Raw genomic sequence first — 20,002 nt, forward strand, 5'->3', positions numbered from 1 at the left:
CTTACTTGGCCATCTATCTATTTGGATACGTGTGAGTGCTTACATGGCCATGTATCTATTTTGATACGTGTGAGTTCTTACATGGTCATGTATCTATTTGGCCACGTGTGAATGCTTACATGGCCATGTATCTATTTTGATACGTGTGAATGCATACTTGGCCATGTATCTATTTGGATACGTGTGAGTGCTTACATGGCCATGTATCTTTTTTGATACGTGTGAATGCTTACTTGGCCATGTATCTATTTTGATACGTGTGAATGCTTACTTGGCCATGTATCTATTTGGATACGTGTGAATGCTTACATGGCCATGCATCTATTTGGACACATGTGAATGCTTACATGGTCATGTATCTATTTGGACACGTGTGAATGCTTACATGGCCATGTATCTATTTTGATACGTGTGAATGCTTACATGGCCATGTATCTATTTTGATACGTGTGAATGCTTACTTGGCCATGTATCTATTTGGCCACGTGTGAATGTTTACATGGTCAGGTATCTATTTGGACATGTGTGAATGCTTACATGGCCATGTATCTATTTGGCAATGTGTGAATGTTTACTTGGTCATGTATCTATTTGGACACGTGTGAATTCTTACATGGCCATGTATCTATTTTGATACGTGTGAATGTTTACATGGCCATGTATCTATTTTGATACGTGTGAGTGCTTACATGGCCATGTATCTATTTTGATACGTGTGAATGCTTACTTGGCCATGTATCTATTTTGATACGTGTGAGTGCTTACATGGCCATGTGTCTATTTTGATACGTGTGAATGCTTACATGGTCATGTACCTATTTGGACATGTGTGAATGCTTACATGGTCATGTATCTTTTTGGCCACTTTTGAGTGCTTACATGGTCATGTATCTATTTGGACACATGTGAGTTCTTACATGGTCATGTATCTTTTTGGCCACCTGTGAGTGCTTAAAAGTTCATGTATCTATTTTGATACGTGTGAATGCTTACATGGTCATGTATCTATTTTGATACGTGTGAATCCTTACATGGTCATGTATCTATTTTGACACTTGTGAATGCTTACATGGTCATGTATCTATTTCGATACGTGTGAGTTCTTACATGGTCATGTATCTATATGGCCACGTGTGAATGCTTACATGGCCATGTATCTATTTTGATACGTGTGAATGCTTACTTGGCCATCTATCTATTTGGATACGTGTGAGTGCTTACATGGCCATGTATCTATTTTGATACGTGTGAGTTCTTACATGGTCATGTATCTATTTGGCCACGTGTGAATGCTTACATGGCCATGTATCTATTTTGATACGTGTGAATGCATACTTGGCCATGTATCTATTTGGATACGTGTGAGTGCTTACATGGCCATGTATCTATTTTGATACGTGTGAATGCTTACTTGGCCATGTATCTATTTTGATACGTGTGAATGCTTACTTGGCCATGTATCTATTTGGATACGTGTGAATGCTTACATGGCCATGCATCTATTTGGACACATGTGAATGCTTACATGGTCATGTATCTATTTGGGCACGTGTGAATGCTTACATGGCCATGTATCTATTTTGACACGTGTGAATGCTTACATGGCCATGTATCTATTTTGATACGTGTGAGTGCTTACTTGGCCATGTATCTATTTGGCCACGTGTGAATGTTTACATGGTCAGGTATCTATTTGGACATGTGTGAATGCTTACATGGCCATGTATCTATTTGGCAATGTGTGAATGTTTACTTGGTCATGTATCTATTTGGACACGTGTGAATTCTTACATGGCCATGTATCTATTTTGATACGTGTGAATGTTTACATGGCCATGTATATATTTTGATACGTGTGAGTGCTTACATGGCCATGTATCTATTTTGATACGTGTGAATGCTTACATGGCCATGTATCTATTTTGATACGTTTGAGTGCTTACATGGCCATGTGTCTATTTTGATACGTGTGAATGCTTACATGGTCATGTACCTATTTGGACATGTGTGAATGCTTACATGGTCATGTATCTTTTTGGCCACTTTTGAGTGCTTACATGGTCATGTATCTATTTGGACACATGTGAGTTCTTACATGGTCATGTATCTTTTTGGCCACGTGTGAGTGCTTAAAAGTTCATGTATCTATTTTGATACGTGTGAATGCTTACATGGTCATGTATCTATTTTGATACGTGTGAATCCTTACATGGTCATGTATCTATTTTGACACTTGTGAATGCTTACATGGTCATGTATCTATTTCGATACGTGTGAGTTCTTACATGGTCATGTATCTATATGGCCACGTGTGAATGCTTACATGGCCATGTATCTATTTTGATACGTGTGAATGCTTACTTGGCCATCTATCTATTTGGATACGTGTGAGTGCTTACATGGCCATGTATCTATTTTGATACGTGTGAGTTCTTACATGGTCATGTATCTATTTGGCCACGTGTGAATGCTTACATGGCCATGTATCTATTTTGATACGTGTGAATGCATACTTGGCCATGTATCTATTTGGATACGTGTGAGTGCTTACATGGCCATGTATCTATTTTGATACGTGTGAATGCTTACATGGCCATGCATCTATTTGGACACATGTGAATGCTTACATGGTCATGTATCTATTTGGGCACATGTGAATGCTTACATGGCCATGCATCTATTTGGACACGTGTGAATGCTTACATTTTCATGAATCTATTTTGACACAAGTAAATGATTACATGGTCATGAACCATTTTGGACACATGTGAATGCTTACATGGCCATGCATCTATTTGGACACGTGTGAATGCTTACATGGCCTTGCATCTATTTGGATACGTGTGAATGCTTACTTGGCCATGTATCTACTTGGATACGTTTGAGTGCTTAGTTTGCCATGTATCTATTTGGATACGTGTGAATGCTTACATGGCCATGTATCTATTTGGCCACGAGTGAATGCTTACATGGCCATGCATGTATTTGGCCACGAGTGAATGCTTACATGGCAATGTATCTATTTGAACACGTGTGAGTGCTTACATGGTCATCTATCTTTTTGGATACGTGTGAGTGCTTACTTGGTCATGTACCTATTTGGATACGTGTGAATGCTTACATGGTCATGCATCTATTTTGACACTTGTGAGTGCTTACATGGTCATGTATCTATTTTGATACGTGTGAATGCTTACATGGCCATGCACCTATTTTGATACGTGTGAATGCTTACATGGTCATGTATCTTTTTGGCCACGTGTGAGTGCTTACATGGCCATGCATCTATTTGGACACGTGTGAATACTTACATGGCCATGTATCTATTTTGGCCACGTGTGAGTGCTTACATGGCCATGCATCTATTTTGATACATGTGAATGCTTACATGGTCATGCATCTATTTTGATACGTGTGAATGCTTACATGGTCATGTATCTTTTTGGCCACGTGTGAGTGCTTACATGGCCATGCATCTATTTGGACACGTGTGAATACTTACATGGCCATGTATCTATTTTGATACGTGATAGTGCTTCCTTGGTCATGTATCTATTTGGACACGTATAAATGCTTACATGGTCATGTATCTATTTGGACACGTGTGAATGCTAACATGGCCATGTATCTATTTTGATACGTGTGAGTGCTTACATGGTGATGTATCTCTTTGGCCACGTGTGAATGCTTACATGGTCATTAATCTATTTGGACACGTGTGAGTGTTTACATGGCCATGCATCTATATGGACACGTATGAATGCTTACATGGCCATGTATCTATTTTGATACGTGTGAGTGCTTACATGGTCATGTATCTTTTTGGCCGCGTGTGAATGCTTACATGGTCGTGCATCTATTTTGATACGTATGAATGCTTACATGGTCATGTATCTATTTTGATACGTGTGAGTGCTTTCATGGCCATGTATCTATTTTGATACGTGTGAATGCTTACATGGCCATGTATCTATTTGGACACGTGTGAATGCTTACATGGCCATGTATTTATATGGACACGTATGAATACTTACATGATCATGTATCTATTTGGACACGTGTGAATGCTTACATGGCCATGCATCTATTTTGATACGTGTGAATGCTTACATGGCCATGCATCTATTTTGATACGTATGAATACTTACATGGTCATGTATCTATATGGACACGTGTGAATGCTTACATGGTCATGCATCTATTTTGATACGTGTGAGTGCTTACATGGCCATGCATCTATTTCGACACGTGTGGATGCTTACATGGTCATGTATCTTTTTGGACACGTGTGAATACTTACATATACATGTATCTATTTTGATACGTGTGAATGCTTACATGGTCGTGTATCTATTTGGACACGTGTGAATGCTTACATGGTCATGTATCTATTTGGCCACGTGTGAATGCTTACACCGTCATGTATCTATTTGGACACGTTTGAATGCTTACTTGGTCATGTATCTATTTTGGTACGTGTGAGTGCTTACATGGCCATGTATCTATTTTGATACGTGTGAATGCTTACATGGCCATGTATCTATTTGGAGACGTGTGAATGCTTACATGGTCATGTATCTATTTTGATACGTGTGAGTGCTTACATGGCCTTGCATCTATATGGACACGTATGAATGCTTACATGGTGATGTATCTTTTTGGCCAAGTGTGAATACTTACAAATACATGTATTTATTTGGCCACGTGTGAATGCTTACATGGTCATATATCTATTTGGACACTTGTGGGTGATTACATGGCCATGCATCTATTTTTCACACGTTTGAATGCTTACATGGTCATGTATTTATTTGGACACATGTGAATGCTTACATGGCCATGCATCTATTTGGACACATGTGAATGCTTACATGGTCATGTATCTATTTGGGCACATGTGAATGCTTACATGGCCATGCATCTATTTGGACACGTGTGAATGCTTACATTTGCATGAATCTATTTGGACACGAGTAAATGCTTACATGGTCATGAACCTATTTGGACACATGTGAATGCTTACATGATCATGTACCTATTTGGACACGTGTAAATGCTTTCATTGTCATGTATCTATTTAGACACGTGTAAATGCTTACATGGTCATGTACCTATTTGGACATGTGTGAATGCTAACATAGTCATGTATCTTTTTGGACACGTGTGAATGCTTACATGGTCATATATATATATATATTTGGACACGTGTGAATAATTACAAGTTCATGTGTTCATGTGTCTACTTGGACACTTGTGAATGCTTACAAGTACATGTGTCTACTTGGACACGTGTGAATGTTTACAAGTACTTATGGTTATTTGGACACGTGTGAATGCTTACAAGTACATGTGTCTATTTGCACACGTGTGAATGCTTACCAGCCGAAATTTGTATTATTGTAAGTATGGCCACGTTAGTTGCATGTAGGCTGTCAGAGTATCCTTTGAATAGAATAGAATAACAGGACTCATAGTATCACGAGCATCAGAACTTTGGATTTGAAACTGTCCGATATCGGCAAAACGATAAGATTTAATAATTGTCTCAAAAGTTTTGGCGATTTTATCGAGGAAATCTGTCAGTTCCTAAGTCGGAGATAAACAGCAGATACATTATTAAATTTGTTATCATTTATCATTTCTAATAAAACTAAATTGTCTGCACAATCTAACAGTCTTATGACTGATTTGACTTTGCGATAACAAGTAAGCTTTTCACTAAATTTCGAAATATCTGAGCTATTTATATTCTTTGGAGTGTCACGTTTTCTATCATTTTTTTGCACAACTGTGGATATCATTTGTATAAACTTAGATTGTGTCTTTCATGACGACGACATAATGCGATAAAAAGGAGACCTAATCAATATTGATACACAAATTTCTTTTGAATAAAACCGCTGTGTTATCAATATTCATACATAATTAAACAACAAAATTAGTACAAATAACGTTCATGATGACTGTGCAAAGCTAGCAATAATTATAAAAACGCTAATTTTCAAGAGTTTAACAAAGATCATAATCATGTTTTCAGTGTACGTTCGTATTATATGTCAACGAGTAAGCACCAAAGATATATTCCACGAGTAGCGAAGCCATGAGTGAACTATTTACTCTTTTCATTCACGGGGTGAACTATATTTCAATCTCTCATAGAAACAAACATGTGTCATTTTTATTGTTTGACTAAAAATGACATTAAATGAAAGTCAATTGTGTTTTTTAACCAAAATACTATGTTCATTCCGGAGATGACGTCATTGCGTCCCATCTGCTTACTGACGTTTGATTTTGAACTAAAAGCGGGCTGAATTTTCATAACATTGTTACATTGAACAATATGTTATTGTTACATTGAACAATATCATAATGCTGTTTTTCTGTTTAAAACAGTGAAATATCATTTGTATTTCGCTGATTAATATCTATAAACCAATGGAAAGCATATCATAATAAAATTTATTTCAAAGCCAATTATCTTCATGCTCACTTTTGCATTTTGGAAGAAATAATAGTAACATTTTATCATTCATACGATATACTAACAGAAAACGTAAAACACTGAAAAATGATTTATTATAACCTCAAATTATTTATTTCTTAGACATATTACTATCAAATGCAACAACACGGAAAATAGAATGATAGTAATACTTATGCTAGCCAGCCAGTTTATTTTTTCATTAAAACAATACTTTTTTTGTTTCTGTTTAAACATAACGGTTTCCATATGTTACCTGCATTGCTGGTTTACATTGCATATTTGGATATTGTATTGCTATAGTGATATCAATTATAGTTACAATATAATTCACAAAACTTTACAAATTGTGCGTTTGCTTTTTTTCCTGAAATCAAAATAAGTTTAAAAAGCACAAATACGCACAATCAGGAAAGTATTGTACATGGTAAAATGATTACGAATTGCCGCTATCGTACTTTGAAACATGTTCATTATACACAATTTAAACATTTACTTTTGTTTCCTACTAATTAACTGAAAGGAGAAGAATTCTCTGCCCTTGATATCAGAATCAAACTTGGCGTTTAACCGAATACAACACATGATAACTTCATATTTATTGTTTGGTTGCACATTGCAATCCCATAGTGAACACTTCACACTATGATTGTTTTTTTTCCAGCCTCTCAATTAGATTTATCAACGACGGCGCCGTCATTTTCACCTGATAAAGATAAACATCAGTGAGAGAGGCTGGGAGGAGAGGAAATGCTTTATCACTGAGGTCTGCAATGATTATGTTCAGTTTTTCCAAATGTTTTAGCCGAGGAAGAGTCTGATAGAATAAATTCATATTTGTTATGATTTCTATACGAAATTCTTTGAAATTCACCGATTCACGCTGAAGTGACTGCAGCATACTGTATTGAACCCTTTCCGAAACATTGGTTAAGTCTAATGAAACTAAACACTTAGTGTTGACAACTATATCTGTTACTTCAGATCCAACTATGCATAAATCTTGAAGACAGTTGCACGCAGAAAGGTCATACTTTCCTGTTTGTTCACACATCCATACATTTGTAAGAGTATCAGTGGAGCAAATGAACACCTCCCGAAGTGTTGTCTCATTTGTTTCGGAACAGGCATGAATAAAGCGTACCTTAGACTTGTTTATCAACAGTAAGTCATTTAATAGTTCGGAATTGCCAAACATGAGATAATCAAATCTGTAGAGCAACAGTTTTATATCCGATACTTTTATACAATTATCTTGGGCTTCCACATAACCAGAAAAAATCGTACGTACTTCTGGAGGTATTTGTTCCTTGGAGTGTGACGGTCTATCGGATATCATGACAGACATTTCATTTGCTAACTCAATGTTTAGACCACACAGGAAGATAAAAACCTGTGAAACATCCGCACTATCAGTGTTATTCTCATAATAAGGTTTAAATACTCTATAAAATTCTTCGGTACGGTGGGACATGTATAATGCAGCAAGAAATTCCTGAACTGTTTTGTGGATGAAAGAGTAACTCGATGACTTTTTAATCAAAGACGCTGCTTTTGTTTCTTGCAAGATTCCCGACTTCAGAACAAACACGAGATGATCGTGTGCCATAACGTCAACTTTCTTAAACACCAAGGACGATGTTTGGTCGTTCGAGAACAATGTCGTAAAAGCAAGTTGTGCCAACTCCATGATGACGCTGTAGTACGTGTGTGCATGTTCCTTATCCTTGAAACATTGTGGGAATGAAATCGTTTTCAGGGAAACGGTAGGCATAGGAAGGGGTTTTCGCACAAACATTTCAATAGTATATGCGTAAATACCACATAGTGAACTAGATTCATGTTCCCCATCAAACCACAAACAGACCAGCAACATTGATATAATGGGAACCGATAGAAGATGTTCAATCTTCATGTTTCTAATAAACCGGAGGAAATCAGGCAACGTTTTATTTTCAGTTACTGTTTCATTAAGACTGTTAATAGTTTTATGAAGCAGAAACAGCATATCTGTAGTCCCCTCTATCTCCATGTACGTATCTATGCTCGTGTCTTTAACGCGCTGTTGTGACATTCTCCAGGGTCGTGATGTTATCAAAACAGTTGCGTCTATGTTCGGCGCTAGATGAGGAATTACTTTGTCTTTTTCTGAACATCTATAGTTCGTTTCATTGGGATGAGTCCATTCATCCAGGCCGTCTACTATGATCACGCACTTTTTGTTGTACAGGACACTACGCAAAGTGCAAAGTGCAGCGGATTTCTCATCGTCTTGGTAAATTGTGTTTATAAGCTGATCTTGTATAATGTCTGTTAAGTCGCAGAGGTGACAGCAATCTCTTAGAGTGAGGTGAAATAAAAACTCAACTTTCTGAAAGAAAGTATCATCCTGAAATTGGTCATCCAGCTCTGTTTTAGGACGGAAATTTTGTTTAAAAACGCTGTTGGATTGAATAATCCTTTCCAGTTTCGCAGACTCAAATGACCTTAGATTTGAATAATTTTCGTCCTGTTCATTAATCGTATTCGTTGGTGAAAACTGATTGGCCCATTTCAGTGCACACATTGTGGCACAGGACGACTTTCCCATCCCGGCCTCACCGACGATAAACACGTGGTCTCCAAATTTACTAGTTTTACAGATCAAGTGTCTATAAGATGTTACAGGAGTTCCCTTTTCTTTTTCAGCTGCACCAATCTTTCTGTGGTTCTTCTCAAAGATTTTAGGAGGGACGTAAAACTTGTCCAATTTCTCGTCCATGTCAGGCATCAGGGGCGAAATGGGCGCGTGGTTGAGTCTCTTATGGTAGTATTTGGCCAGCCTCTGTCGCAAATCTGTGAAGAGATTCAATAAGTATTTTTTCACAGTAATCTAGACCTTGGTATAAAACAGCGTAATTCGATGTGTGTGCAATGCACAAGTTTAATTTCAATATCCTATGATATTGCAAGGGTTTTGCAAGCCAATGAACTAGGCTCATATTGCAACGGAGATAAATAAAAAATCATATGACAATATATAGTGTTATGTTAGGTTAGAAAATACTAAATAACGAATAATACGATTGACCGTCTTAGTTGATTCCATTCTGGACACAATAATCAGATGTGTCTAAGAACAAAACATTTATTAATTCAATATATATTATTATCTTACGTTAAGTTAAATCATAGGTCAATCGATTTATACTCTTGACCAATTTCGCATCAAAACGAAAACCAGCAGTATGCATAATTTAAATGCCCACGAAGTGATATTTAAAGTATTGATGTATTAAATAGAGATATAACTGATGCATACTGGATGTTGAGCAATATTCTAACTGAAGTGTATATGCTTTTATACAGCATTCCATTCATTTCAATGTACATTTGTCCTTATGGTTATTACTTGGGTCTTTAAATTCATGAGTCATGTTATTTGGAAATCCCCCGTAAAGTGTGAACTTGAACTTCGATGTAGGGCATGGGTCTTGTTCCAGACACAGCGTATTAAATGTAAAACATTTCCGTCATTTTTGTCATAATATTATTGTGCATGGCAAAGTACTCTAGTGCAAAAATGCAGTATTTCATATTTAATAAGTGCGACCGAAACCTTAAGGGGTTTTGCACACGACATGTATTTCAAAGCACGACCATCTGTTCCGCTATATGCTTACATTTAGAATACCATGGTGATTTAACTTTAAATATGACCTAGCCCGTTTAGGTAGGGATGTTAAAATGCACGCGAAACGTGGTGAACATCTGTGTTACTTAAATATTTAATCACCTTCGGAAAGACTAAGATACACGACCACTTGTTATCAACGTGAATCTATGCAGAATAAAGTATACTGGTTAACCACTACATGTCATCATAACCTGAGTAGGGTCGTTGGTCTTTCGAGCGACACCTCGACTTTATGTGTCAATCATCTGTGGAAGATAACTGTGCATAACAATATTACACCGCGGACATGACCGAATATTTATTTTAACAAATATATGTATAATTCTATAATGATTGACTTCTGTGTGTGACTAAACCGTCGGAATTGCACGCAACTAGACGTCTCTGTTTGCCTTGCTTTCATGACAGGTCATTTCAAAACATAATTGCATGACAAAATTGCTGTCCGGACATGGAACGAAATGGACGGAAGAACGGTCGGGCGGCTTCTGCGATTCAGTTATGCCAACAATTTGTATACTTCTTTGTCTCTAAGAGTATGGTAATATACTTTTGAACAATTTTATGCTTTGGTATGAATAATAACGCTGAAATTATATTTTGTTTTGATTAAACTTAAAACAGGCCATACCCATACCAAGTTTAAGAAATATGAGTGAAACTCGACACACACATTTCCAGAGACAATGCACATGTTTCGCAATGCTTATTACTATTCAAAGTCGATTAACGCCCCTTGGTTGCTCGAAAAAACTGGCGACCGGTGGCGTGCGATCCGGTCCACGGAAATCCTTTTCTATCAACACCAAAATATATATTACCGAGTTAACACCGAAATTTCGCTTAAACTTATTAAGTTATATTTTGGATTTGTGTTGCTCGGAATGCAGTCTCAATGTTAATTGTAAAACCTGGTCATGGCTTACCAGTAATATTGGGCCAAAGCGATATAAAGCAATGATAATGCGTTTATTTTAAAGCTTTAATTAGCCTCTTTTAGATTGTCACGAGAAATGAGTTTATTCTATTACCCGATAATTTTCCAATTTAGTATATATAAGGTCTAAAAGGACCAAACTTTACTGAAAACAAATTCAACATTACCCTCTGTCAAGTCTTCCTTGCGTCGCTTATCAACCATCCACTCCTCGCTCGATCACTTTGAGAAACTCGTCAACGTCTAAGTTGTTTGTCAGCAGCCATTTGTGTAAAGTTTCATTCATAAAAACCGGTGTCTTTTCAGTTTTGTCTATGATCTGAAAAAATGCAACAGTAGGTAAACCAAAAACAATCAATAAAAGAAGTCCACAGATGTTCATTTTAGACATAAAACCAAACAAAGCCCATTTAAGGTACACATTTTTTCACTTAAAAAGTGTTATCATAATTTGTTAAATAGGAGAAAGCAGATGCTTCAAGTGTGCTCATGATCTTTGCGCAAAATAATATCTAGAATGGTTTTAATGCGAAAACCCGTTTAGGTGCTTGCTACTTTCTTAGTTTTCATTTTCCATCAGACTTTTCGATTGTCGTTAACAAAGGTAACATGGTTAGTTTAAAAGTTGATTTAATATATTTGAATTACTGCTCTGTATGCATATATCAGATTGAAGAAAAGTAGCAATTCGTAGTATAATGTTACTCACATTTACCAGGTAAACTAACAGTTTTTTTAATCGAATATAAGAGCAAGCACTTTTTTTACCTTTCTTATATGATAAGCGGCTTGCTGAGCATAGGTGTCATGCTTGAGTTCATTTTGGTCCTCCAGTACGTTTATCATCTTGTCAAGGCAGTCGTCTGCTGTCTGTCTGTCCATCTTATATCGGGCGTCATGCATGGTCTTGTTCCTTATGTTTCGCACCTGATATGTATATGATAATATTGTTATCCAGTAAGTTTACTGTATGTAGCATATGTCCTTAACCTCATTGGCGCCTTTTGCTATAAGAATATTCATACATGAAAATGAAAATTGTTGTTTGCCTTTTGTATCCACGTATCCCTCAAGGCCTTCTTTCACGTACAGGAGTGCCCAGACCACTCTAAGCCAGTTCTCGTGTCTTGTCTCGGTACTCTCAGCCATCTTTATCAATTCTGAAAGGATTTTTTATCAAGTAAAATATTCAACACTATCAATTTTGCAACTCTGGATGACAAACAAGTGAATGTTTTCATAAATGACGTCGTTATAATTATGTCTCGTTCCAGTATACGAAAGTTAAAACTGGTACTGAGAGCAGGCTTAAATATTAAACAAGTGAAGATAAAAATATTAAAACTACGAGACGGATATGTTAATTTACCTTAATTGTGAAGTTCAGCCTTCCATTAATATATTTAGCAACTGATGTAAGAAGGATAATTATAAATAAATTACACTAACAGACTGACTTTTCATTAAAACTAAACCTTCGATATTGTAACATTTTGAACCAAACATGCAGATTAACGATTGGTTAACCTAAAATGATAAAGGGTCGACACATATGTGAACGTCTCGCTACGCGTTAGTTAAAACTTCCGGATTCCATTTAAAAAAAAATGCAAAATTCCAGACATCGGATTTTAAGCGGTGTTCCGTATTTTAGGGGTGGGATGTGTGAAGAAGGTTTGCGATTTCAACTTAAATGGTCGCTCTTAATTAATGCGTACTGCTTTTAACTAAAAAAATAAGTATACTTATTCAAATATCAATGATCACAGATAGTCTCGGTTTCTCTTTCCATTGCATATGATGAGATTAGATGTTTCAGAATTGTAATTGTTTAACGTTGAATTTATGAAATGCAGCACTGTATGCTCCGTACTTTAACACTTTCAGAATAGTATATCTAAAAAGATGTAAGATTACCTTCAATTTTGTAAAAAAAGTCTCTGATCAGCAAAAAGAGCCCAGCAAAAAATAGTTGTATGATTTTTGCAGTGTTATAAAACCACATAAGAATAATACTCACTATTTGTATCAAGCACGCCTTAAGTCGATTTACACAAACATTGTTAAACGCTCTGAGATTCTCTTTCCTTCTCCTTCATTCACTTCTCATTTTAAACGCACTGTATACACTTGACAGTACATGTTGTCACTACCTAGCCGCCTAGCGAACTATTTTCGGTCTCAACGCGCAGCATTTATATGGTTTGCGTGCGTCACTTCGAATCACGTGTTTGTATTCTCACTCATTAGAAAATAATAATAACCTTTTGTTTCCATCAGGAAAATGATATTATGTTAACAATTAAAAGGTAATTTAAAACCGAACCATGTTCATAAAAGTCCTGTTTACATTAATTAGTGACTGAATTTCATAACTGATGTCATAATCGGCGTATGAACGCAGTTTGACTGGTTAAAGTGTGTAGAGGCCGAAGATCTCATTGCCTTCTTTTAGGACTCCAAGTGTACTCTTACCGGATATTGATATCAATCACATATTTTAGTGCTTATATTTACACAATTCATAAATAGTTTATTATTTCACGACCCGTCTTGAACCCGAAACAGTTGATCAGATGACGGCCACTTTTAATATATTTCTACATTAATATGTTAAAGTGTACAAGCAAATACCTTTTTATGTAAATACTTATCTATCAAAGCGATAATACAATTTTAATGTATCTACTTTATGTACATGTAAAACGTATTTACTGACATAGTTGCTCCGACTCATTCAATATAAGACATTATAGGTGTCGTCTCTTGTTTATCTTACAACCTTATAATGGAAATAAGAACGCCGACTATGGAACAATTGGACAAAAACGCTAACAAAATTTAACGTTTTCAATTACCTATGTTAACACTTGCGCATTATAGAGGAGGGTTAGCTCACTTGGAGGGTAAGAACTCCCTCCCATCCCGCAAACCGTGAAGGTAGTATACTGATAGGTCGCCCATATATAAAAACATCTACAACACGGCATACTCCCGTCTTGCTCATTGAATATACATACATAAACATTTTGACTCATTACACACTGGCACACTCCTACAATGTGAAATACTCGGCGATGAACCATACAAACATCCAATTATAACTTGGCAAGCTTCCATTTAGTCCATACATACCAACACTTACACCGTGCAATACTCAGCTCTTAATAAAGCATACACACTGCCACAACGTGACATACCAATCGATCGCTCATTCATACACGCACCAGCATATGGCCAACATCCCGCTGGATCACACGCAAATGCAGATACTACAAGGTAACAATACTAACAGCTCGCCCACACACACGCATACACGCACGCACGCACGCACGCACGCACGCACGCACGCACGCACGCACGCACGCACGCACACAAACACACACACACACACACACACACACACACACACACACACAAACGCACGCACGCACGCACGCACGCACGCTCGCAGCACGCACGCACACACGCAAGCACGCACGCACGCACGCACGCACACACACACACACACACACACACGTACACCCACCCCACACTCGCACACACATTGACTAACACTATCCAATTGCCCACTAACAAACACATATTTACAATGTAACATACCATCCGTTCGCCCACAAAAACACACATTAATTGCGTAACATACTCCCCGATCGCCTACTTACAAACACACATTAACAACTTAACATATCACTCCTCGCTGGCTCACAAGCATATCACATATCAACGCAACATACTGCTCGCTTGCCCACAAAAATTCACACAGCAGCAAAGTCACACACTCTCCGATTTCCCTCTTCTAAAACACATTTACAACGCAACATACTTCCCGCTTGCCCACTAAACATACATTCCGTGTGATACATACTCCCCCCGTCCCCACTACAACACACACATTAACATCGTAACCTACATCCCGCTTGTCCATACAGATATACGCATTTCAACGCAACATAATTTCCAATTGGACACTCACTACACACAGTAATAACGTAATATACTCCTCCCTTAACCATTCACAAACACACAGTAATAACGCTACATACTCTCCGCTTGCCCATATACATACATAGAGTAAAAACGTAACATACTGTCCGCTTTTCCATACCCATATATAGTGCATCAACGTTATATACCCCGCTTGCATACACATGCCAACACACAGTTATAACGTAACATACTTTCCGATTGCTTAAACACATTATCATTATAACATACATCCCGCTTACTCATACACATAACACATTAAGAACGGTGCATACTCCCCGTTTGTTTATACACATTCACACACTATCAATATTACATACTTCCCGCTCGCATATACATACAATCATGCACATTCAAACAACGTGGCATACTCCCTACTCGCACATACATTAACAAACCCAGAAAACATAGACTCACACACACATTCACACACAAATCCCCCATCCTCGCACACACGCGCGCGTTGATCGTACATTTATAGTGTTGTCTGAGATAATGGCCTCTTGCTGGTGTAAACATTATAGTGCGTAAGTTGACTATTTCTTCATGTGATTTACAAACTGCGAGTTGTTACATTTTTCAGTTTTGACTGGAACCGTTGCGTTTTTGTTTGTGTTTTACGGGATATCTTGAGTGCTGTTATAGCTGTTCTTTTAATATAGAATATTCCCAATCGTCACGTGATGAATGGTACTGTACCGATGACAGTTCTAGGTCTAGTCTGTAAAAAGATAAATGTATTACATACACGGCAGGTGATGCAAGGGATATCTTAATTAACTATGGAACTTATTACAACAATCAATTGATTGTCTCTGTCATTTAAAAATCAATATGATCGAGTGTAAGAACCGAAGATAATAAGGCTTCCAAATGACGTAACGTGCACTGAAGTTACGTCCTTGTTTATTTTATTTTTTATTTTCCGTCCTATTTCATACCATTTATTTGCATTGTTTGGTGGTAATTGGGTCGTATTGGTTAGATAAATATAGCTTAAATCGAGTTTGAGACATTTGTACAAATCTTTATATCAGCAAAATGAATCGACTGTTGATATCATTGATCTATCATGATATATAACTCAATTTATGCCTCATATTTCTTTTAAACCATGCTCCTAGATATTTATATGCTACTTGTGGCGTGAGAAAAATAAGATGTTATGAATGTTTGTCACGCTATTGTATGCGACGCGATATCAATTCCAAGACAAAACACCGTTTAGCATGATACGGAATCAAAAAACCACAGTATGATAACACGGATTTTAACTAATTAAAACGGGAAAGGAAATGCTAGATATCAGAATAAAATATGCATGTACCTATTTGGCCACGGGTGAATGTTTACCTGGTAATGTACTTATTGGCCAAGTGTGAATACTTACAAGTATATGGATCTATTTGGACACGTGTGAATGCCTACTTTGTATCTATTTGGATTTTTAAAATGCTTATAGTGTTATGTATCTATTTGGACACGTGTGAATGATTACATGGGCATGTATATATTCGGAATGTTTAAATGCTTATATTGTTATGTATCTGTTTGGACAAGTATGAGTGCTAAGATAATCATGTGTCTATTTGGACACGTATAAATGCTTATATGGTCATGTATCTGTTTGGAATGTTTGAATGCTTACATGGTCATTTATCGATTTGGACACGAGTGAATGCTTACATGGTAATATTTCTATGTGAACACATGTGAATGCCTACATGGTCAGGTATCTATTTAAATGTTTAAATGCTTATATGGCCATGTATCTATTTGGACACGTGTGATTGCTTACATGGTCATGTATATAGTTTGAATGTTTAAATGCCGATACGGTCATGTACCTATTTGGACACGTGTGAATGCTTACAATGTCATGTATCTATTTGGACACGCGTGAATGCTTACATGGTCATACATCTATTTGAATGTTTGAGTGCTTATATGGTCATGTATCTTTTTGGAATGTTTGAATGCTTATACGGGCATTTATCTATTTTGGACTGTTTTAATGCTTATATGGTCATGTATCTATTTGGACACGTGAGATTGTCTCGCACCTGATATGTATATGATAATATTGTTATCCAGTAGATTTACTGTATGTAGCATATGTCCTTAACCTCATTGGCGCCTTTGGCTATAAGAATATTCATACATGAAAATCAGAAATGATAAATTCGAAAGCGCTCTGTTATACATTAACGTTATTTATAACTGTGTTCAAATAAGAAAAGGTATGCTTACATCGCGAAAATGCTGAATTTTTTCTATTTGTTGTTTGATAAATGAGCTGTTTATACAGATGCTTAAAAGTCCTGGAGCGTCCACCTCTTTCGGCCCCGTTTTATCAAAATAACCGGCTGTACTGAGATAACACTTGGCAACCTCCCAGTAACCGACATTGGGATCCTGCCATTTCGTAGAATCTGTATTTTTCCAGATAACGTTTTCTACATGATTTTTTTGTATCTCTTTCTTCATTTCGTCACAGAAATGACCTTTGTTGAATGTTGAACTTTGTATTTTTTTGCAATTTTTGCATCTAAAATTGATTTGACATTGGCCACATGTTTGGTTATTACAATTTGCATTGATAGTGTCCATGAACGTTTTGTACTGTTGTTTGCCTTTTGTATCCACGTATCCCTCAAGGCCTTCTTGCACGTACCAGAGTCCACAGACCACTCTTATCCAGTTCTCTCTTCTTGTCTCGGTACTCTCAGCCATCTTTATCATTTTCTATCAAGTAAAATATTTAACACTATCAATTTGAGAAAAAATTAAAATGAAAAAAACAACAACTTTATTACGTTTATATTGTTCCTTAATGCCGTTTGAATCCCTAGCTCTGAAGTGGTTAGAATTTTATATCTGTTTTAATAAACCAATAGATACGTTGTCATCAAGATGACGATTTCGATTGATAAACTGTAGCGCTCTACCAGTATCGCATAAAAGTAAATAATTAGTAGTAAATATCGAATATAATTTTGACGCCATACGCTTCGCACTCTCAGATCAATTGTTGAAAATATGTGTTTTTTGTGGTATTGTTATTGCTCTCTGGATTTCTTAAATCGTGTTCATTTATTTATTTTTTTAAAATGAACTTTACGGTAGGCATTTACTTTTTAGACCTATCCTGCAACTCTGGTAGACTTAAAAATTAAAATCATTTATTAGAACGAAAATTGCTTTCCTATGTGTCGAAACCGCAGCATTTCAGAACTTTTAAGTAAAAGTTCGCAATAAAAACCAAAAACAACGCTTGATAGCAAATACCTGAAAAAGGTTGAAATACTTAATTTATTTCTAAAGAGAACGCAATATTCAAAAAGTGATAACTATATTCTGGTTTACCTTATACCGCGCATTTTCCCCGATTTTTGCATAACCTTGTCCGGTCTGTATGTTTTAATTAATGTTAAGTGATTGTTGTATTGCGATTATTAAAACAAACTTTTACAATGAACATTAAGAAAATGCAAAATTTCAGATATCGTTTGGTTTTAAACGTTGTTCCGCATTTAAGGGGGGATGTGTGAGGAAGGATTGCGATTTCATCCTATACTGTCGCCCTTAATTAATGCGTACCGATTTCAAAAAAACACAATAAGTATACTTGTTCAAATATCAATGACCATAGATAATCTCGGTTTTTCTTTTCATTGCATATGATGAGCTTAGATGTTGAAATTATGAAAGGTAGCGCTGTATGCTCCGTACTTAAACACTTTCACAACAGCCCATCTAGAAAGACTAGAATGAACATCAATTTTGTTAAAAAATGATGTCTGTGATCAGTTAAGCTTAAACATCCCAGATAAAATTTAGATGTATGTTTTTGCAGTGTTATAAAACAACATAAGAATAATACTCACTATTTGTGTCAAGCACGCCTTAAGTCGATTTACACAAACATTGTTAACCGTCCTGAGAGTATCTTTCCTTCTACTTCATTCACTTCTCATTTTAAACGCACTGTATACACTTGATAGTACATGTTGTCACTACCTTGCCGCCTAGCGAACTATTTTCGGTCTTAACGCGCAGCATTTATATGGTTTGCGTGCGTCACTTCGAATCACGTGTTTGTAATCTCACTCATTAGAAACTAATAATCACCGTTTGTTTCCTTTAGGCAAATGATATTATGTTAACAATTAAAAGGTAATTTAAAACCGAACCATGTTCATAAAAGTCTGTTTACATTAATTAGTGACTGAATTTCATGACTGATGTCATATTCGGGGTATGAACGCAGTTTGACTGGTTAAAGTGTGTAGAGGCCGAAGATCTCATTGCCTTCTTTTAGGACTCCAAGTGTACTCTTACCGGATATTGATATCAATCACATATTTTATTGCTTATATTTACACCATTTATAAATAGTTCATTATAACTCAAAACTGTTGATCTGATGACGTCAATTTTAATATGTTTCTACATTTAATGTAATATGTTAAAGTATCAAAGTGTACAAGCAAAGACTATTTTATGTAGTTTTGATTACTTACTATCAATCGCGAAGAGATATAACGATTTTAATTTATCTTCTTTATGTACATGTAAAACGTATTTACTGACATAGTTGCGCCGACTCATTCAATATAAGACATTATAGGTGTCTTTTCTTGTTTATCTTACAACCTTATAATGGAAATAAGAATGCCGACCATGGAATAATTGGTCAAAAGCGCTAACAAGATTAACGTTTAAAGCTTGTGTTTCAATTACCTTTGTTAATACTAGCGCATTATAGAGGAGGGTTAGCTCACTTGGAGTGTAAGAGCCCCCTTCCACCCCGCAAACCAAAAAGGTAGTATACTGATAGGTCACCCATATATAAAAACATCTACGACACAGCATACTCCCGTCTGGCTCATTAAATATCCACACATAAACATTTTGA

General features: G+C 36.4%; 1 protein-coding gene across 5 annotated transcripts in view; it reads right to left on the reverse strand.

Moving 5' to 3' along the window:
• The window catches only part of LOC128222209 (uncharacterized), a 36,048-nt gene extending 16,916 nt beyond the window's left edge, over positions 1-19,132 (reverse strand). For 2 of the 5 annotated variants that reach the window (XR_008259098.1, XM_052931132.1), the window contains exon 1: positions 11,265-11,402. Coding sequence is in view for 3 of the 5 variants with exons in the window: in XM_052931129.1 (XP_052787089.1) it covers positions 7,128-9,319; positions 11,265-11,301 (2,229 nt within the window). In the remaining 2 variants the exon portion in view is untranslated. Of the gene's footprint in view, positions 1-6,560; positions 9,320-11,264; positions 11,417-11,865; positions 12,258-13,117; positions 15,806-17,334; positions 17,830-18,971 lie in introns of those variants that run through there. The other 3 variants (XM_052931129.1, XM_052931131.1, XM_052931130.1) reach the window with 3 other exon arrangements.
• Positions 19,133-20,002: the final 870 nt, after the last annotated feature.

This window comes from Mya arenaria, chromosome 16, assembly GCF_026914265.1.
Source record: "Mya arenaria isolate MELC-2E11 chromosome 16, ASM2691426v1".
NCBI lineage: Eukaryota > Metazoa > Mollusca > Bivalvia > Myida > Myidae > Mya > Mya arenaria.